At 52.5% G+C, this 21,798-nt stretch overlaps 4 protein-coding genes across 4 annotated transcripts; 1 reads left to right on the forward strand and 3 right to left on the reverse strand.

The window, feature by feature from the left end:
• Nucleotides 1-2,548: 2,548 nt before the first annotated feature.
• EsH8_VIII_000908 (uncharacterized protein) lies at nucleotides 2,549-2,809 on the reverse strand (the record flags this gene model as incomplete). Its single annotated transcript, XM_083269950.1, has 1 exon — nucleotides 2,549-2,809. The coding sequence occupies one exon, from the start codon at nucleotides 2,807-2,809 to the stop codon at nucleotides 2,549-2,551; it is 261 nt and encodes an 86-aa protein (XP_083129718.1).
• A 288-nt stretch (nucleotides 2,810-3,097) lies between these two features.
• Nucleotides 3,098-5,304, reverse strand: EsH8_VIII_000909 (uncharacterized protein; the record flags this gene model as incomplete). The annotated part of the gene is made up of 3 exons (XM_083269951.1): nucleotides 3,098-3,944; nucleotides 4,010-4,217; nucleotides 4,287-5,304. The coding sequence occupies 3 exons, from the start codon at nucleotides 5,302-5,304 to the stop codon at nucleotides 3,098-3,100; spliced, it is 2,073 nt and encodes a 690-aa protein (XP_083129719.1).
• A 3,487-nt stretch (nucleotides 5,305-8,791) lies between these two features.
• EsH8_VIII_000910 (uncharacterized protein) lies at nucleotides 8,792-14,252 on the forward strand (the record flags this gene model as incomplete). The annotated part of the gene is made up of 7 exons (XM_083269952.1): nucleotides 8,792-8,961; nucleotides 9,028-11,589; nucleotides 11,641-11,994; nucleotides 12,053-12,670; nucleotides 12,727-13,630; nucleotides 13,687-14,013; nucleotides 14,082-14,252. 7 exons carry the CDS (start codon nucleotides 8,792-8,794, stop codon nucleotides 14,250-14,252), a joined length of 5,106 nt encoding a protein of 1,701 aa, XP_083129720.1.
• A 5,148-nt stretch (nucleotides 14,253-19,400) lies between these two features.
• On the reverse strand, nucleotides 19,401-20,697 carry EsH8_VIII_000911 (uncharacterized protein; the record flags this gene model as incomplete). The annotated part of the gene is made up of 2 exons (XM_083269953.1): nucleotides 19,401-19,536; nucleotides 20,348-20,697. The coding sequence occupies 2 exons, from the start codon at nucleotides 20,695-20,697 to the stop codon at nucleotides 19,401-19,403; spliced, it is 486 nt and encodes a 161-aa protein (XP_083129721.1).
• Between the last annotated feature and the right edge of the window lie 1,101 nt (nucleotides 20,698-21,798).

The raw sequence follows: 21,798 nt of genomic DNA on the forward strand, positions 1-21,798 counted from the left end.
AGATGACAAGTCTATTGTTACCCATCTCATCAGATACGATACGGGCCAAGTTGGGTTGAACCGGGGCCGATCCTCCTGTGCACCCGCCGTCAAAAAGAAAAAAAGTCGGGGTGGCAGGAGTATACGGGGAGCTGGGCTGGCCGTTGACGGCCATCCGCCGAAGGCCGCCATGGACGGGTTTTGTGTGGGTGGGTGCGAGGGTGCGAGGGGCGGCCAAAGCTGCGGCGTCTGATCTGCGTACGAGTCGACGTTGGAAGTCTCGTCTCGTCGAACCGAGACGGTTCATGCAGCAGCGGCAAGGCAAAAGAGAATAAAGGGGACCAGGGTTGGTTACCGGTATTTTTTCGGGGCAGACCAGAGCTCTCCTGCCCTCCCCTCCCCAGGGTCCCTTCTTTCGGGTTGGTGAAACGTCAGATGTGCCCTGTCGGGGTTTTTTGTCTTGTCTTCCCTTTTCCCTGGTAGTAGTGTTAATTCCTTTGGTGGAGGAGTCGAGGTGCGTTTCAAGTCATCCCGGAGTTGGGACGGGAAGACTAAGTAGACCGGGATGCTGCGACGGTTCTGGGAGGGGGGAGGGGAGGGCGGCCGGTTCTTTTGGGCCGTACACACGCTACACCACACTCGCCAGGGGTTGACTTACAGGGGGGGATCATGGTGCGAGGAGGTGATGTCACGAGTCGGGTGGGCACTTAATTAGGAGAATATTCTTCTTTCCTTTTTTATTTAAACCCTCTTCTAAGTTTCGGGAACGTTAAAATAGCGAGATTGATTTAAATTGACGCTTAAAATATTCCCGAATCCATCTTTTTTCCTCAACGCATGTTAGCGCCACACATTCCTTCTACACTACCCAGTGTATTCCAACCCCCATCCCCAGTACGGTCACCCCGGAAGGGAAAAAAAAGAGGAAGGCGAGGGGAAAAAAGGTTATTTCCATGACTCTTCATCGTCTACATTCTGATATTCCTCAACATAATTCGGCTTAATTCGGCTCACCCTTTGTTTTCTCCCCTTGTTGTTTTATTTTTACGTGCCTGGTCTTCCCTCGTTCTGTTTGCTGCATTGTTTTTCTCATATTTATACTTTCGCAAAACAGAACGCATCCGGATGAGAGTTGGAACGGAGGCTGGCGATGCTGGTCGGGTGGGAGTGCAAGTGCACGATACGAATAAACTGCGAGATGGTTTCCATATTTCGGTGTTGGCCGGGACGGGGGTGTGTGTGTGTGTCTGGCTGTCTATTTTCTACGTTTTTTTTTTCCGTCTCTTTTTCTCTTTTTCTCTTCTCCCCTCTACCCTGCCATCCCCTCCATGATATTGCGTTTACACGGCTCTTTTCGGGCAAAGCTGCTCGGCGGGTGGCCACGGGTAGGAGTCGGGGGCGTGAGGTTATTTCGCAAAAAAGGAGGGCGTACGCAGGCGTTTTCCCCCCCTTCTCCCATGCCGCGCGGCTCAGTCTAGACAAGAGACGAAGGGGAGGAACGGCCGATGGGCGTGGTGTTTGGCCCGAATTCTTACAACCAAAAGCAGGAAGAGAGGCAGAAGAAGGAGAAAAGTCGCCGGTTCGGCATGCGAACGGGCGCCTTGGCTCGGTCGCCATCCGACGCCGACGACTCGCATTGGTGTGTTTGGGGACGCAGAGCCAGCATCTGCGTTGCGGGAGGCGGTAGGTATTCGACGAGGCTCGGTTTCTGCCCCCCCTCGTTGTGTTTTGTTTTCCTGCTCTGCAGATTGATGCGCCCTCCGTCTTGTTGGGGTTCCTTGTTGGTCGCCCGTCGTGTCGATGCGGTCTCCTTCGGTCTCCGAGTCCGCGCGTCCCGGGTTTTGTCTTGGTTGGCCGTGCATAAACTCCGCGTGGGCGGCTGAGAGGAGGGAGGGGGGGTGGCTTTTTTGTGCGTACGAGTTTTCGGATACGAGGCTCCTAGGAGGCTGGATTGGTTCTTTTCCCATCTTCGGCGTGCCCCCTCGCCGCGTTCCTGCTTTCCTTTGCCCTGCCCTGCCCGCCCGTCGTACCAGACGCGGGTGGCATCCCGCCTTTCGGGTTGGTGTGTCCCCGTTGCGCCGCAGCCCATCTGCAGGGACGGGGCGTTTTGCAGCCGGCTCATGAAATTCAGTGACGGGACCTGGCGAACCGAGAGGGTGTTGTCTTTTCGCTCGTTGATAAGATGATGGGATTGTAACCCGACCGAGGGCGTTGTGCACTCTGTAGATTGCTTCGAGCGACATGTCCAACTCCGGCCCTTTCCGCATGTAATAATGCACGAGATGCGTCTGTCCCGCGGGGCACACGCCGCCGGTGGAGTTTCGAGGGGCGCGATGTAGACGTCCTCGCGGACGCACATTCCGACGGTTTACATCCCGCGGAACCGCAATACCAGCGGAGTTGTTTTCCAATGGGTGAGCGTTCACCGGGCATGGAGTTTTATAGGCTCTCGGTCGTCCCTACGATTCCCTCAATCATCTCCAGTCTTTCCAGCCGGTGCCCTCCTCCATATTCGTTGCCCAGTACAGCATAATATCAGACACCGTGAATAGCACAAAGCTACCCTGCCCTATGACTTTGACATTGTCCACTTTTGATACCCTCCCTCTCCAACGGGCGTCGGCCTGATCCCCTGGGCGGCGCGAAGCGCGGCTGGCCGATGGCCCACGTCGCGCTCGCGTGGATCAGCAGGCGCATCACGAGCCCCGCCGTCGGGCTCAACATCGTCGAGAGGATCGACGCAACCGTCGGCGTGGCTGGCAAGACCCTGACGGACGAGGAGGAGCGGTACCTCGAGGAGCTTTACCAGACCAGGCCCGTGCATGGCCATAAGTGATTGCTCTTCAGGTGTTGATGGTTTTGGGGGGTTGAAGATGTTTTTTCGGGTTTCAATGGGCGGGGTTTTTCCATATGGATGTGAGTTTTAAACTACGTTCCGTGTGCACAATGTTCAACTGCAGCATGTCTTCAACGCAATAATGCAAAGCATATGGTTCAGAAGCGAGGATGACGGCACATCAAGTATTCAAAATGTGATGCTGCCGCGAGCAAGAACTGGTGTTACAGTACCCAAAGCCGCAGATAGCCAGGCGCAACATGCTCTTCATCGGGTTCTATATCAACCAGCTTGAATCCCTCGGACAGTGGCCGTCGCGTTGCCCGTTCCGCCCTCGACCCAGCGCGACTTCTGCCCCGGCAGCACGAGGTACCCCCGGGTGCCGGCCGGCGCATCCCACTCCACGACGGCCTTCCCCCCGCTCACGGCGAACTTGGCCGAGAACTTCCCCAGGGCCGTCGTGAAGCCTGCCTCGACCCCGGCGAGCTCGCCCAGCACGGGCTTGAGCTGCCACTCCTGCCCGCCGGGCTTGGTGACGCGCAGGCCGACGAGGTACTCCGTCATGGCCGACGTCGGCCCGCTGCTCCAGCCGTGCGCGTGCGAGACGTAGGTCGGGTCGTTCCGGTACCCCCGGTCCCCCCGATAGGCCCAGCTGCCGTCGACGAGGTACCCCTCCACCACCGTCGACTGCGTGCCGTTCGGGTGGTTAATGTACCAGCCCCACGCGTCCCGGATGAGCTGCAGGCCCCGGTCCGCCCGCCCGGCCCGGAAGTGGGTCGTGAGCTCGATGCTGGAGATGAAGGGCGACACGTTGTTCTTGAGCTCCGGGCAGTGCGGGCCGATCGGCGTCCAGTTGGACGCGAGATAGTCCGAGATGCGCTGCGCCTCGTCGCCGCCCGCGGCCACGACGCCGAAGGCCACGGCCATGCTGTTGGCGTCCTGGGGGTACAGCGACGTGTCGTCGGGGCTCTCCTTGAAGGCGCCTTTGTCCGCGTCCCATAGCTCCGCCATGATGGCGGTTTGGAGCTCGGCCGCGCTGTCCAGCCACGCACGGCGGTTGCTGCTGGCGTTGGCGAGCTGCGGCGCCCAGCCCGCCACGTCGACGCCCGTCCGCAGCGCACGATACAACCTGTGGAGGCATCAGCGTCTTCGCCGCGTTCCCCCTGTCTAACGGAGATGGGCGGGCGGACTCACAGCATGCTCGCCGAGCTGCGCTCGTTGGAGTACGTCCAGCGGCCCCAGTCCGCGGCGCCGGTGACGTTCATGATGCCCCTTGCGGAGATCTTGCTCTTGCTGAGACCCATGGCCTTCACGTACTTTGGCCAGATCGAGCCGAGGAATTCCACGTCGCCGGTGTACAGGAAGTAGTTGTACGTTCCCACAAGAGTCCACAGGTGGTAGGCTAGGTCAAGCGGCGTCAGGGAATGCAATCAACATCTACGTGACTACATGTAGAGCAAGAAAGACCTACTGTCGCTGTCTTTGGAGAGGTAAGGAGGTCCCGCTTTGGGCAGGGTTCCGTCGTCCGACTGTTTAGTTGCCAGGTCAGCATTGCTTCTCTCTTGGATATGTGCCCATTGAGCGCCTACTTGGTAGTTGTAGATGGCGAGGAGCGCGTTCTTCGTGCTCTCCAAATCACCGGTGCTGACAAACGCAGTCGGCACCGCGGTCCCCATGTCCCCGATCCAGACCCAGCGATCGCGTTTCGCCCCGTCGAGGAGGACGGTGTTGCCGGGGCCGATGTACGCGTCGTTCTGCCAGCCGGTGCGCGAACTGGACGCCGAGACCCGGCCCGTCCTGCCCGGGACGGAGTTGGTCTGCACGGTGTAGGCGCCGCTGTACCAGATCCTGTTGAGCAGCTCCTCGCTGGAGTGGAAGTAGCCCTGGTAGGCCCGCAGGTCGGGCCACGTCGGCTGGAAGCTGATCTCCAGGCTGACGCCGCGGATCTCCAGGGTCGCGTTGGACGCGCCGTCCAGGGCGGTGAGGAACAGCGTGAGGTAGCGGAAGCCGCCGCGCATCTTGGGGTCGGGCATGACGTAGGTCCCGGGCTCCCGGGAGGTGATGCCGTGCGCCAGGGCGCCGTCCTGGCCGGACCCGCCGTTGGAGTTGTCCGACTTGCGCCCGATGTAGTTCTTGGCCTCGGTGAACGCCAGGCCCAGGCTGGCGTTGCCGGAGCCCGAGAGCTGGTACTCGATGGAGACGATGCCGCCGACCTCAACGCCGAAGTCGAGCACGATGCCGTCGCTCTGGCTTGAGAGGGCCAGCGGAGTCTCGAAATCGGAGATGACGTCGCCCTTTGGCAGGGACAGAACGTGTTTGGGGGTCACGTTCCGGGAGCTTGGTGCGTAGTTGTACTCGTCCCAGGGGCCCGTGAACGACGCGGATGTCGGCCCATCGCATGGGGTATCCCTCCAGCACTCGGCCGAGCAGAGAGAGGCGGAAAGGACCAAAGCGGCAAAAGCCTGCCGCACACGACGTGAGAGGATCATTCCGTCTGGTTTGAAGCCCTTGATGAATCCAAGGTGCGGCTCGAGATGGTAGCGCAGGGCGAATTTGCACGGGCGTTGCCCGAGGGCTTATTTATATTGGGCTCACTTTCCATCACTGAGGGTGTAGCGAACGCCAAAAACTGCTGGATGTTTCGGGAGGATCTCGCCGGCCCCGGCGCATTTCGGCCGTCGTGATATTTCTGGACGAGGAGCTGGCAAGTATTGAACACGGCTTCGGCCTATGATCCCGCGGGATTGTCGAATGAGACTGGCGGAAGAATCAGCACTCGGGTCCAAACAGGAAACGATGGGCGGGCCCCTGTCGTGTAGTTCGCCGATTGTGGACGACCGAGGCCGCTAACCCTGCCTTGCCTGCCACGTTCCCGTCTCCTTCTCCTGCACCCCGCACTTTGAGCATCCCAAGTTGTCAAAGTTTGATGAGATGCTGTGAAGCTATTGGTCTCACTGTTGACTTTGTTTTATAGTTCCGTACGGCCGGTGGCAGTTCTTCCAGCATAGTTCCGGCTGCAAGGTGCAACTCCGCACAACTGCACTTACAACACCCCGGCGATTCCACGGACGACATCGAGTGAGATTTCCATGTCGCTGTAATTGAGGTGATAGAGCCTGAGTGATAATTCTTTGCCAATTCCACCGGTAGTTTTGGGACTCCGCGGTTGGCCTGAAATTAGTTGATCTAGACTGGCTGGCCACTTGCATCAGCAAAAGCGCTATGTTATGGGTTGTTCATAACATTGCCGGAAAGCTTTTATCATCTTCGTTTCATCAATAACCTCTTTTTTCTCCATTATTGTCGGGTATTTGGGGCAAAATTCTTGAGCAGGCAGAATTGTTGTCTCTGCCAGATCAAGTGCCGAGCACTTCTCTGGTGGCCATAAATAACCGCGTCCCCTAGAAACATAAACACACGGATTGTTCGGCATCAGAAACACTTCTACAATAGTCAACCCGCGTTTTAATAGGTGATTCGAACAAATTTTCTTCCGTCGGTAATTATTGAGTGCCGGACAAATCGCTGGAGTCGATCGATGAATCAAATCCGAGCCGAAATCCATGTGCGTATATACGACCTCGGAATAAAAGTCTCATGCGACGTTGAGACTTGAAACACTGTTCTACAGCTTCATGCCAGGATATTTACCGTTCAGGTTTGGTACGGGAGCGCCGTGTTGTATCGTTGGTAAAGATTTGGTGCCTAGACCACCTGTCGCTGAGGTAGGGGCGACTTGGTCGGTCAATCATTCATGTCGGGGCTGACGACCACTGAGTTCCTAGTCAGAGTAGGATCTGCAATTTCATGATTCTACATTTGAAATCGTCCACTTGCACCGTCCGTATCGCTCTCTGTCGCAAACTCAAGCATGTTTTTCCTTTCGAGCAGAATATGTTCTATAATCACATTGGCTCCCCTATGATAGGGCATAGTACGATGACAGGCGTATATGAGCAATTCTTGGATTACCGCTGACTGAATGTGTACCATGAAGCTACGTCTGAGTTAAGCCCAATAAGTTCCAAAGCCTGGTGGTTTGTCAGAGCGACTCTCTAAGTGACCATCAGATTAGACAGGTTATCAGTCTCGTTATTTACGCGGGACGAACTTAGCTTCCGCCCCCAGAAAAGTCACTAGGGCCGTGTTGTGAGCTGTTGGCATGCCATAATGCAAATTCCTTTCTTGTTGGTATCACAGAATACCCGCACGGATGGGTAGCTCGCCGAATAGCCTCTGCATTCGAAAGCTGTGATCCGTTGTTTGTTGAAGAGAAAAAGCGAAAGGTAGGCGCGAAAGGTAGGCAGCGGAAGCAGCAGTTGAAGATATCGCCGTTGACAGCCCGGAGGTAGAATCTCCGGTCTCTACTGCTGCCGCTGCCCGCCGCCTGACCGCCTGCCCGTATTCTGGCCGAGTAACCCAACAATTCTACATTGGTAGTGACGGCCTCGCGGCATCAATGCAGAGACGTACCTAGCAGCTGCATTACAACTGCATAGCTAAGGATGCATTTGCATAGGTCTTGCCCATATATTTACTCTTGGTATTGTTTGGCTCAGTACCGCCTCGGTTTTCAACATTCCCCGCTAGCGCTGTGTGAATATGTTACAAATGAAACCGTCTCACGTAACAACGTTGTTTTCCGCGGGTCGTGCGGGATCGAGTTTTTGCTAATGTTCTAACTATGGAGCGCTGGTGCAATCTTAATTTTGCGTTGCCGATCTATAAATCTTGTGAAAATCGTTTCTGTTGGTTCAGCGAACAAAGGTCCCACAGTGGACTCCTCCAAGCACCGGCGGATCTCAGGGGTTCCTCAGAGGATTGATTACCCGAGGATTTCCGAAGCCTGCCCTCTACGAATACATCAACATCCTCTGACTCAGGTCCTTGCATATCATCTCATCTCATCCATGATCCATGATCCATCACACTTCAGCTCAATGGAACTTGTCGAACAGGCATCTGACCGAACGCGCTCCTGCGAAGTACGTTTAGTTTAATGGGCGTGTACTCTGTACTCAGTGCTATGGTCATCGTATTTTCTGCGAAGACATTTGCTCGTTGCTCGGTAATGATGAACACGCGCATTCCGGGGCAGGCTCGGAGTAGTGCTAATCTCGATACGCCGCTGGGAACCGAGTTTGCTTCCTGTTGACTTAACCTATCGAGTGTAGGGCGTTGGCACACTTGTCGTTGTGCGCCGAGGTCACTGAAGCTGTTAATCGTTGTAGATGACATGAATAGAAATTATAGCATCCAAATTCTAGGTTCGGATCACCCCTGAGGATTGATTGCTGATGCAAGTTTGTTATCGGCACCCTGCATCATCGCGGGTGATTTCCGCTGCACGACAACTTCTTCACCCGGAGTCACAGCTTGCTAGCAATATACATCGAGACACTTCGACCTTTAAAGCGAACAGCCAGTTGCAGTTTAGCCTCCGAAGATTCCTTGAACAACATTTACGTCGTTTGTGTTCCCAGGAGAAACTTGTCAAACCAAACGCCGTGATAAATGGGTGTTCTCCCAAGTTGTAAGGGTGAGTAATAAAAGGGGTCGATGCAGGTGCTGCGCCGTGTACTTGCATTAGTCTATGCAGCACGAAACAGAATCCAGGGGTTGGGCAAGGGTGTGTTGGTGCATGTCTAAATTGAACCAACGCAACAGTTGGCAATGGTGTCATGAGTTCCGATGGTTCTGAGAGTGCTCTCTGTAAAGGTTGTCACACCCATGTGACACTAAATTTTTTTAAGGAGGGATCAGTTCTAGGATTATCTCACCATCTGTTGCCTGCTGCAAATTACTGTCTTTAAATTCATTGGTTTCGATTTTTAAGCTTTCCTACTTCTCTCTTGATGTTTCTTTATCACACTCCCGGATTATGCTCCTTTGGTGGGCTGCCTCACACATATCAACGTATTCAAAGCGGATCACTTCCTTCCCTTCCCTCCTTTCTACCATAATTTCCTCAATTCAATGGCCCTCCCAAACAGCCGCCAACACGCCAAGGATTTGGTACGCAATATTGCAAAAAACCATGGATATCTTTCATATGAGTTTTTGCAAACGATCCCTCCAGAACAACGCCGGGAGGTCGAAGAAGCCCTACTCAGCAAAGACACGTTGATTGGAACCTCTGCCATAGCGTATGTTATTCTTCATTCTGATTAAGCATCAACTGGGGGAAGGCTATGAAATCTGACATCATCCAGCCTCGCAAAGAATCTCTATTCAAGCAAGGCTCGCTTCGTATTTGAGCTTCTCCAAAATGCCGACGACAACAGCTACAAGAAAGCTGCAGCGTTGCGCACGGTTCCGGTCGTCTGGTTCCACATACATCCTGATCGAATTGTTTTGGAATGCAATGAGGACGGATTTACTTCCGAAAACCTTGAGGCGATTTGCTCCATCGGCCAGAGCTCAAAGTCGGGAGCTCAGGGCTACATTGGGGAAAAGGGAATTGGCTTCAAGTCCGTCTTCATGGCAGCTTGGAAAGTCCATATCCAATCCGGTGAATTATCCTTCTCCTTCAGACACAAGAGTGGGGACTCGGGAATGGGAATGATCTCGCCGGTTTGGGAGGACCCCGATGAAGAGCTACCGTCGCCATTAACGAGAATCACCTTGTACCTCCTGGAGACTGGTGGCCCAGTTTTGCTGGCCAAAGCTCGAGAAACTATCCAGCAACAGTTTGACGAGCTTCAAGAAACTATTCTTCTGTTTTTGAAGAATATCCAAAGGATTCATGTTTATTTCTACGACGAGGGACAAACCATTTCATCTACGACGTATTCAATCGACCGTTCGCAGGAGAACCATGCAACTCTTACGAGATTGAAAACCCACAACAACACTACACAAGAGAACATCAAGCACTTTCACGTCACAAACTATGACGCAACAAATCTTGCCAAAAATGATAACAGGACTTACTCTGCGACAGAAGAAGCCACCCGTGCTTATTCGATATCGCGGATTGTTCTCGCATTTCCACTGACAGCGCAATCTATTCCCATCGTTGATCCTCAGGACATCTTCGCTTTTCTCCCGGTGAGAAAAGCTGGGTTCACCTTCTTAATCCAAGCCGATTTTGTTACGAATGCCAATAGGCAAGACATTGTTCAAGACTCCATTCGCAACATTGGATTGCTCGATGGCATCGCCAAAGCGTTCGTTAAAGCTGCCCTGCAGTTTTACGAGCATGAAACGTTGCGATATCAGTGGATGAGATACTTGCCCGATAAACAAAACAGAAACTGGGGGTCGCTTTGGCTTCGCTTGGTAAATGAAATTACCCTGAACGTGAAAAAGGCCCCAGTGCTATGCGACCAAAAGACGAATAATCGACACGCATTAACAGATCTTCTCCGTATTCAACCGTCCCTCATGGACGAGGACGGTGCTCCTTTATTCGACGAAGATGGCCCAGGGCAGATAATTTCGAGAAGCTACAGCGAAGCCGACGTCGATATCCTCTGCGACTATGGGCTGGGCTATGCCAAATGGCACCATATATTCAAATGGATCAAAGACGACCTCAAAAGAGCTGGATTGTCTCGGATGAAGTCGCCCTTTACCGCTGACAGTTGGCATCTGCGAGCCGCGAAATTGCTTCAAACTCCATTCAGAAATAACTGGGTCAAAGACATGGCGGACCTAAGAATGCTGGATCTTATTCCTCTGAAAAACAACATTTGGGTCTCATCTTCATTTGATCCGGTCTACTTCCAAAAGATCGGCGACATAGAAATTCCCTCGGGTGTCAATATACAGTTGCTGGCGAAAACTGTAACACTCGCTCATCGAATCAAACTATTTGAGCTGTTAGGAGTGAAGACAGCCCCAGTAAACCTTGTACGTAAAAAGATATTCAGTCGGTACCTTGGTGGAATCCTTGGACCCTCCGCCCCAGGCGTTACTCTCCAGATCTCCAAAGAACATCTTACTTTTCTTTACAAGACCGACCATTTGAACCAAGAGGACCAGGAATATTTATCGGTACCAATTTACAACCAAAAATCCAGTATAATTCATTCCATTTTTGGCCGTAGGCATATGTTCGTCGTTAACAACGAGCCATACGGCCCTTGGGAGGTCTTCAGAAAGACTGATCCTGGGCCGAATCCGGGCGATGGCGCACCTGGTCTTGATGTTTCATTCGTCAACGAAGAGTACTTCAACAATAGTCCCAGTACACCAGAAAATCAAGAACTCTCGTGGATCTCATGGTTTCATGAGAAACTTGGAGTAGAGAGACATGTTGGTTTCTCCATCGAACCAAACGGTCTAAACTCGCATGCAAGATATATCCAGTGTCATAGACCGGAGAAGTTTATGGGCTGTCTTTTGTCGTGGCACAGCCTCTCTGGTCAGAAACTTCAAGACCAGCTCGTTGATTGCCTTCAAGACACAGAGGTACTCTGTCGAGGCAATCGCAAGGCTTTTCTACAATACACATATTTTCCTACGGCAGAATTGGAGCGTCGTGTAGAGCGTTATGTTGAGCAAGGCGCCTTTTTCCCATGGCTGTGGCTAGATAAGCAGACAATTCACGACACAATCCCGCCCCAGTGGAAAGACTTACTGACCCAGCTTTCTGCTGGAATCCCGGAAACCGATCTTGAATTTGCTTTGGATATGCTCATATATTCATGCGAAGGACTTTTGGAAGATAGTGGCCCGGCAAGCATAAGAAAATTGCTAAGGCTCTACATTCACATACAAACACAATACCAGGACAGCGAAGACCGAAATCATGCTAGGGAATTGATCAGGTTTGCCCAGAATTCTTTAATTCAATTTTTCTCAAATTCTGACTTTATTAGGCTCATATTTTCTGAAGCACCATACATCATTTTCCCCTCAGGCAGTGGTGTTGGCCTGGATATGGCCTTTCCTAGCGATTGCGTTTGGAGCGCGCCACAAGACTTGGAGACGAAACATGTGCTGGAGCGGCTATACCAGCCTTTCATTGCCTCAGATGGCGACTTCAGTTCCAGCCTCTCCCATTTCTTTAAGAAGACACTGGGTATCAGTGACTGCACGTGGGAGATCTATATTGACGAGTTGAAAGAACTCAAGGCATCGGGATGCGATAACAGTGACATCATTGGGAACATCTACCAAGCTCTGGATTCTTTGAGGTCCGGTATCCCATCGACAGACGAGGACCAGTTCAAGTTAGTATATTCGAATTAGAAACCCCACTATTTTCAGTTTTGTTGACTTTTGTTACAGGGCGGATTTTGAGAATGAAGCACTCATATACGTACGCTCTGATGGCAGGGAATCATGGCACAAAGTGTCACAATGCGTCTGGTCTACTGCAACCAAACTCAGAGATAGGGTATCACTCAACGATGATTATGAAGATTTGGAAGATCTCTTTGTCAAATTTCTTGGAGTTAAGCCGGTCGATCTTGCCATGGCAATTGATGAATTGAAACAGGCTGGAGCTACATCATCCGCTCTTGTGCCAGAAGTCAAAGAGTCAATCTGGACGGTAAACTCACTTCTGCCCACTAGCGCAAACGCTCCAACCTCGAAAGTCATCTCCGGAAGCCGGATTTTCCCTATCATGCACCCAGACGGCAATATTACTCTCGAATCAAGACGCACTGAGTTCTTCATAGTCGACCGGGAGCCACTGAGAAATTCATTCCGAAGCAAAGTAAAGTTCCTTGATTTCACCTTGGAAGAGGTCGCCAAACTCCGGCCATTTTTCGAATGGACGCAACTTATGGATAGATATCTCGCCTATTGTGTCAAAGAGATAACCTCGTTTCATGGTGGAGGGGACTTGCCGACGACAAATCCAGAACGGCAGATTTACAATCGGGCACACGCTCTTCTCAGGTTTGTTTCTGTCTTATTTTTGGCATCTTGAAACATAATAACAATGAATATGGTAGGGTTTCTGTGCATTTTAACAGTCCTCGCTCAAGCACAGGACGAGATATGGAATCATTTTACAGTGTTTTGAGGAATGCCAGAATTTGCAGCACCAAAGGTATCTCCTCCGACCTTCATCTTAGTCAAGATGGAATCTCTCATGTCATTCAGGGGGAAAGGACAACCCTCCATATAAATGGAGACCAGTCGGGGCTGAAGATCTATGTTCCACAAGATCCAGACGACCAAGAATACATGTTCAACAACTCGCTCTCTCGGAAGTTGTTTGATTGGATGATGACAGATCCAGCCACACAGATTTCTCAGGTTATTACTCAGAGTGGGGTTGACGCCACGAGAGACATTCTGCTAGCCCCGAGATCGAGGTTAAGCAGAGCTTTGGAAGAGAACGGCATAGTGTCTGTCGAAGTTCCCAAACTAGACGAAACTGTTCGTCTTAGGACCGATGAGATACAGGGAAGCGTCTCAATTGGCGACCAGGACGACAATGACTCGGACGACAATGACTCGGACGCTGCCTGGGAAACTGCTTCGGACGCATCCGAAGGTTCCTCAACAGCGATGAGCCCATCAGCCACAGAAGATGCAGTAATTGCTTCAAGGAACCATCAACTATTACCTGCTTATGTGCAGCACTCTGTTTCAGGTCGCGCTTCTATTACCCCGACACCATCTCCGGTGCCTTTCTCGGCGGGTCTATCAGTCAATGAAGCTCGCTATGTAGCTCTTTTGAGCAGCGTCATCGCGCGAGGAAGAAGAGATACCATACCTATTTATGATGCGTCAAATACCAGTCAATCAGAAGCAGATTTACACGATTCAAGTCACGAAAGGGACTTTGGGCTTCGATCGGTGCCACAAATAGAGCGAGACTGCAAGATTGGCGCAGCAGGCGAACTTTACGTAAGATTATCCTCTAGCAACTTACGATATAATTAAAATTAACGATAAGAAACCAGGTTTTTGAATTGCTGTCTCATCTGTCGGCTCCCGGTAACTTCCAAGGGTCACTGCCCAACTTCTCTGCATTCAACTGGCAGAGCACCATCAGAAAATATGTCACAGTGCATCCAGAATACGCAGGCATGAATCCATGGTCCGGAAGAGAAACTTCAGACATTGTTTATGAGGACACCGGATTAAACTTGACATCTATCCTGGTCAGCAAGGGCTACATACCTGAGCCTTGGATGGGCAGTCGACACCCCAAGTATTTCATAGAGGTTAAAACCACCACTATGCGCTGCGAGACGCCTTTTTACATGAGCAAAGCCCAATATCAACGAGTCCGTACTCCCCACCCCCACGCCACACATTACGCGAGAGAACCAAGCAATAGCTAAAACCCTTACAGATGCAAGCAAATGCTATTATGGAAAACAGCGGCAGCCTTTATGTTATTTTCAGGGTGTACAATATCGGTCAACCAAACATGGGCCTTAAGATATACGTAGATCCCGAGGCTTTGAGATTATCCAGACAATTGGAATTCACGGCTGAAACATGGTCAGTCATCCCGAACTGATACTTCTTATACGCGGTATCTGTCGGTGGTCGTTAGTCGAAAGAAGGAAAATAACTGTTGAGGCGAGCCTTGTTCAAAGATGGTCCCGATCGTTTGTCAAATGCAAAGCTTTTCTTCGCTGTTTACCAATTAGAATAGTCATGTTATCAAGGGTTAATGCCGTAAATCAATCGATCTTGGCATACATATACAAAGCTCTGCATTCCATTCCTGATTTTTGTTGGGTCACAATTTAGGTCTTGTTTCAGTCAATCCTCACTTGGCATTAAAGATAAAAATGTACCGAACTCAACCTCATTACACCAAAATGAGACAACACCAGAACGCCGTAAGGCTTATAGTGACTTTCTTTGGATCGTCTGTCTCTGAAGCGGACATAAATTCTGCTTTAGGTGAAACTTTGAGTAACGAACTGCTGTCAGCATGCTGCGGCAACAAGCTTTGATGTGTGACCCGAGTGCTGCCGCAGCGTCCGGCCTTCAGACCCACTGGTCGTCCCGGCATCAGCGGTGCCGGAGTCACTTATTCCCACGGAAAGCCCGGCAACCAGAATTACGTTTGGGGCTTGGGAGACGACTCTCAACAGAGGTCTGTTCCTTTGGTTTCATATGTAAAAGCTATGTAGATGTAGCTCACAACCCTGTTGTGGCGGGGAGTAACTTAAACGTTCTGGGTATTAGGGACCCAATTCTCATCATACGATTGGGTTTCCGCCTACAGTGTCATATGAGTGGTTTTATTCTGCACCGCACAATATCACAAGTCACCATCTACTGTAAACGATATTCATCCAAACTCCTCCACATCACTTCAGTGTTGCATTATCGTAAAGAGTGTTTATGTATAGCATTTAGGCAGAACTTCTGAATCTTTCACCTTCTTAAGAAGAGTCTCTTGAACCTTTTTAGAGAATCAATAATTCCTCTTTCGACCCTTCCAGAAACACAGCCGGTGAAAAACTAGTCAGAATGGCGGTTGTATAAAGTCTCAGATACATCTTGAAAACCCACAAACCAACGGCAGTGCTTCGTATTGTGGACATCTACACATCATCAATCTTGGCAATTGTTCAAAGAATGGCTTCGTTGTTTCCCGCCGCTGGTTTAGTACGATATTCTCCCAGTTGCTGAATTCGCAGGGCCTCTCATAATTGCTGTAGACCCTGTAAATACTTCTCTGTTTAAAGACTTGTGGTGACGCGCACAAATTACCCCCGGAGGATACCATCCTCGGCGACTATGATCAAGTTGTAACCTGCTCCAGATAGTACTTCAACCCCCTTTTTGACGGAGCTTCTTCTCAGCCAGTGAGCAACCTAGAGACCAATGTTTCAGGACCGCCTTTCGCACAACGCGTAGCCATTGAGATGAAGAGAATTCAACGGTGGATGGTTATTCCAGCTAGCACCGTCGAGCCCTTCGGCAAGTGGCGTCCCCTGAATCAAATTTGTACGTCAAATAAATTCACAGCGAGTTTGCCATTATAATGCATCACCAAGGAAAGAAAAGGGTTCGCTCATGTTAGGGATGCGCCTGTTATTTTTACATCAGGTCTTAGACAAAAAAGACTCACTGATCACAAGAGTCGCTCGAGTTTAGGCCTCGATGGGAGCACTCGCACGACGGGGGACTTCTGGGCGTTCTATCGAGAGAGAGTCATAATTCCAATTTGCCCCTGTTGACAATGGCCGCCGACAACGGATAACTCGGATGGCAACTTCCTTCACCGCCTGAAGCAAGCACCAAAGGAGCCAGGCCAAGCATATTCACCGTACAACAGATGGTCCGCGAATGACCTTTTGGTACCCCCGGCGATCTCGTCTCGAGCCCGTCATCGACGTCAGCACATTTTGCAAACCCCGGGTCTAGAACCTTCTCGACCTCGGTACGGCCGACATGTCATCCGATGTTTCGCAACCCAAGGCTGCAGCCAGCAGCAGATGACCCGAGGGATCGCCGCGCTGCCCATCGGGCGGGAACGAGGCAGGAACGAGTTCACGGTCAGGGTCGAGATGGACCCCTTGTGTGTCAGAGCAAGGACTTTGTGTAACGGTCAAGGGAATTGCTTTCTTATTTCAGAAAGCGCCCTAGTGTCTCGCCTCATCGGCGCCAGTGACGTGAGAATCCCCCCTCCATGATTATTCTTCGACGGCCTCGACCGGAAAGCACAGGGAAGATCCGGACGGAAAGTTATAAGTAATGAAAAAAAAAGTTGGCGTTACGGAGGAAAAGAAAAGAAGTCGTCATCGGTAAACAGGCGAGACGAGGCGAGGCGGTGGAGGGAAGATCTATCAAGGTTTTGTAATGAGCTGATCGGTGATGTACGAGGTACAGGGCGGTGTGAAGGAAGGGGGTCGATGAAAAAGAATCTTGATAAAAGTTTAATGTCTTTTTTTACACCCCCTTCCCACCCCGATCAAATGTCGGTCTCCCTTCGGCGGCTTTTTGACGGAACGTGGCCGAGACTTTAAAGGTTCGTTTTCCACGTCCCAACCTTGGCGCGGGCCTTGTTTTCCTCCCCGATTCTGACATTCTGCATCTCCATTTTTAGAGTGGATGGTAGTTTTACCAAGGGGCTCTCCCACTAGCTGGCCGGTGACACCGCGACACAAGGCCGAGATTGCCGGGGGGTTGTCGCGCAGCTGTGTGCGTTGGCATTCCGGGATGCTCTCACGACTCACCACGTGGTTGTTGCTTTTCTGGAAACTTTTCAATGGGTAGGGGTTGCATCACAAACGGGGCGGGCTGCGGTTTTGCTTTTTCTACCGCTTCTGCATCCCTGGCCTCCTCGATCCTTCGCAGCACGCAGAAAAGGACAAGAGGGACGCTGGCCGGCCACACGTTTGCATGGCAGAAGCTACCGCTCCGAATCTCGCGCGGGAAAGCATGTTTTGGCGGAAGGAAGACTGGAATAATTGGAATCATGCCGATCTTCCCGTCATCTGATGTTTTTTTCCCAAGGCCTCGTGCGTCGGTTCGTCCGATCTTGTCTTGCCTCCCGACAATGTGCTCTTTCTCCATCACGACGGGCGCATGACGGGGGCATCGAGACAGAGAGGTAATCACGTACTGTGGAAATTTGAATATGTATGTTTGATCTGCGATGCGTCGTCGCACGGCAGCTGTAGGCTACGACTTATATCGCTCCCTGTCGTCCGCCTGTCGATAGTACGGAATCGGTGGCTGATCTCAACCCCGATCGCATGGTTGGTCGAGATGCTGCATCTCGGATGTCTCATGCAGGACGCTTATGCTACAGAGGCAGGACTTTTTTATGCACCCATTGCTACGCAAGCCCGCAAGCCACGTATGCGGGCAGACTGCCATCGAAATTTCGGCATCATTGCTCCACCACCCGTCATACATGACATACATGCCTTGGTGCGCTGCCTTCAGGAGGAGAGCAAATGATCTACAGATTAGGATGCGCGTCCAATATGGGTAATCGTCCGACCTGCTGCTGTCGGCACTGGATTTCTCCGTGCCACGAGTTGAGAGAGACTGCTTCATGGGGGCGGAATTGGAGAAAGCAACGAGGCCGAGGGAAGCCGATGGGCGGTGAGGAGGCGGATATCTCGAGATCGGGGTATGCACACACCTGCGCAAGGGGAGAGGCGAAGGAGGGGGCGCGTACGACGCACAGATGCTGGGCAAATGATGTGTCAATCAGATGGGGGAAAAGTGATACAGCCACACTGTTAACACCACCACACATGCTGAACAACAGTAACGAATAGCATTTTCGAGGCACAGCATCCTCGAAACTCTGACAAAAAGTCCCAACCAATGATGTGTCTTACCGCGAGTTTGCAGTCAAGTCTCTCCTCTCTTCGTTATTTGTTCACTCAACTGTTTATGTGAGCAATTTTGTTTCAATAAGGTGGGTGGTGTTAGTGTTGTGTGTGTCACTTTCCTCCCCACCCACCAGTGTGTCACTTTTGGGTGACGCCCGTTACCCTTGCCGTGTGACAGGGATGGATGCTGTGAAGGGATGAGTGGCAGGGGACGTGATGGGATCGAAAGGACGGCGTTCCGATCCTTGGCGCTATAATTGCTTTTTCCATCATTTTCTTTAACCATCTTGGAGATTGTCTTGGTAGGGAAGAGAAGTTACGGTCTCGGATCTTGGGCTGAGTGATCGTGCTTCACACATGTCTATCTCGTGACTCGAAGCAGATCACCCTAATCCCGTTGATCATGTCGCTATCCGAGACCCAAGCACTGAAGCAGAGTTGCCCAAGCAAGGGATACGTTGAGGCTCAAAAAGAGGCGCTTTGGGGGGGCGGGCGGGCGGCCAGGGAGCAAGATGATGTGGATTCAGGCCCGGAGCTGAGTTGAGGATAATTTTTCTTTCGAGGACGGAGACTCCCGCGAAGTGGCGCCTTGGGGAATGTCATGCAAGGAGAGCAGACCAAACGAAAACAAAAGCAGGTGGGATGACGAAAAGAAAACAAGGGGAAGGAAACTACGGGCGGGATGACGGTATGCTACGTTAGGCTTGGACCTTAACCTGACAACGCCGAGCTGAGAAGTTGGTCTGGAAACGAAAACGCGATTGGGGGGGAGGCAAGTCGGACACGCCCCGTAGAGGAGCGGCGTCTCGACGTGGTTGGCCGTGATCATGTTGTGCATGTCCCTGTTGACGTGCCTCAGCAGTGTTTTGTCCCCGCTGGATGAAAACGACGAAAGATCTGCATTGGTGCGGGAGGACTCCCGGAGACGGGCCCAATGAAAAAGATGGTCAAGCATGGGGTTACGCCAGGATGAGGGCGCCCGGGAGACGTTGAAGGCGTGGCATGCCATGCTCCAACCGAACAACGAGGGAGGGCAGATAGGAAACGTGCATGGGCTGCAGGAGAAACGAGCCAAGACGAGAGCCCAAAGGATGAATAGAGTCCAACGTGATTTTCTGTTGACAGCCACCAGGATTACTCGATCGGGATGACCAGTGGTCGTCCTCAAGCACCGGGGGTCGCCGCCCGGTCTTCCGGGGAGCAGGGACCACAGTGCCGCCGACGACCGGAAGGCGTGTCTATTCATTCCGACGTAAGTTGAGGGTTTGGCTCTATGATATTCCTTTTGCTTTGTTTTACGATGAACCCGGGATCGAAGGTAATGCACTCACATTTGCAGCGTGGCGGGAAGGGATCTAAATCGTGGTAGGACAGGGGAGGAGAGGGAGCCTGGGATCTTCGGGGAAAGAGGGGACCTGGTTCCGCGCGGGACCCACAATGTCTTGGCTCATCTTGACTTCGCATCCCTTGATTGCCAGGCTAGCAGGGTTACTGGGGACGAGGGTGAGACCGGCATGCAGATGTTGGGCGTGAGAGGAGAAGGCTAGATTTAGTGTGGGCGGCGTATCTGGAGAGGGAAACAGAGGGTTTCGGTTGAGGAGGGGGCGGCGGGATGGCGGAGGAGTAAGGCTGCAGTGTCCAGAAAAGTGTTGGCTATGCTATGTATGTGCCGCCGGGCTTGCATGTAATGTCCGGATTCCACGGTTCCCTGGCCGGAGAGCCAAATGCCACGTCCGTATGACCCGGAGTGCATTAAACAAGAGTTGCTATTACTCTACCTAAGCTAACCTAGGCTAAGCTAAAGCTAAGCTACAGCTACCTAAATGCTCACGCAAGCTAGTCTGCCAGAACTCGCCCTCCTTGCACCCATCCAGCCATCCGCCCCCTCCTGCACTACACCCACCGTTGCCTGAATCACTTGGTGAAAAATGATATCACAAACGACAATTAAACCTTGTAGGCCCGAGCCTCGCGCACTAGCCGAGGATTAAACTTCCCGCCAAAGAATCGAAAAAATGAAGACGAACGAACAAACCCTTGGTCCCAGCCCCTTTTACCGCTCGCTCTCTTTCCTCTCGTGGCCCCCCCTCACCCAGGCGACCTCTCCCAATACCTGCCTCGGCCTTCTGCCCACAAACTCTCACCCCCCCTTCCCCTGCCCTCCCCTTCCCAAGAAACCTAAGAGCAAGACGAAGCCCGTCGTCTTAACCCGCCCGGCCAATGGGGTTTGACGCAGCCCGCGCATCCGGGACTAAGTACATCGGGAACTTTCCCCTCGAACAGCTCCGGCTTGAAAACGTACCACTCGCGGTAGAACTTCCACTCCTCGAGGTACTCGACCCAGTACACGAGCTGTTCGACAAGCCAGCTGTCGCGGAGGCGGTCGCGGACCCACTCGGCCGGCTCGTTGTGGCCCTTCCACGTCCGGAGCACCTCCGGGCGGATGTCGGCGACGCGCTCGGCCGTGTAGTAGACGAAGTCGGCCCGCCGGCCCCTCGCCGTGAAGTACGGGACCGTGCCCCATTCCACAACGGCGCGGTGCTTGGTCAGTTCCACCACGCGCAGCGTGCAGCAGATACACTTGGCCTGGTTGAGGAAATCACGGAGGACCGTCGAGGCCTTGGGCGTGCTGGTTCGCGGGTGGAGTTGCATGGCGGCGGCGGCTACACTAGGGCGAAGATGTCGCAGAGGGGAGTGGGGGGGTGAGTAAGGAGGGCTTGCGAGGGCTTGTACCGGTAGCTGCGGGTGATATGTCAGTTCTCGGTTGGTTGGCTGGTCTGAGTGGGTAGTCCTCTCTGCTGCCGATGCTCGGTGGGGTTGAAGGCAAGGCTCACGAGATGTCGTCGTTGGTCTGTCGTTGTCAGACCCGGCGATTTCCAGGGCTGCTTGTCACTGGTTACACAGACGGACCCTTCCTTCTTGTTTCCTTTCCAAGACCTGTTTCCTTCCCGGTGACTGATAGGCTCCGGTCCAAATCCCGAACAGGCGAGAATCTCGATATTCGTCGTAAATTGAAGGCGGCTGGCCGGCTGCGGTGCGGCGGAGACTGAGTGATCTTGGCAGATGAGCTGAGCTGTCTTGATCCCAAGGGAGGCTCCGACCGCCCACATGGATGGATCAACAATTCATTTATAGGGACCCTTCCTTCTCCCTCTCGTTACCCCAGCTCTGGCTCTGCATGCCTCCCCCATCATGTCTCAACTCACCTTGGCAAGGCCCAGTTCCATACCCGCCCAGCCCTTCCCGGTCCGTCATGGTTTTCAAAATGAGCGTCATAAGGGTGTGGGGGTATGTGTCTTGTAGACTCGTTTCTCACGGGAAAGCATCCCAAGTGTAAGGAGAGAAAAAAAAAAAAGATTATGTGCGCGTGCGTGTGTGCGTGTGTCCCTCCCTCACTTCAAGCTATCGTTGCCACGGCGCACTTTCTTTTCCCGCCCGTGGTCTCTGTGGACACCCATTTCGAGACCCGGCTCAGTGTCCACAGAGACCCGGGTCAAGGCTCGTGGGGTGGGTTACGCGGGCGATCGTCCGCCCCAATCGCGCGGAACCACATCGGACGCTATCACATCTCACATTATCGCCGTATGACAGCTCCACTAGCGAAACCCGCTCGACTGTGCGTCGCCCGGCGATTCAAATCAACGAAGAGAGGGGGGGAAATATCGGTTATCCGTTGCCAAATTTCCCCTTTATCTCGATGCCCGAATCTTGGATACCACCGCAGGTCATCGGGGGTTTTCCACGCGTGGCAGA

This window comes from Colletotrichum jinshuiense, chromosome 8 (genome assembly GCF_051148585.1).
Source record: "Colletotrichum jinshuiense chromosome 8, complete sequence".
In the NCBI taxonomy this organism is placed as follows: Eukaryota; Fungi; Ascomycota; class Sordariomycetes; order Glomerellales; family Glomerellaceae; genus Colletotrichum; species Colletotrichum jinshuiense.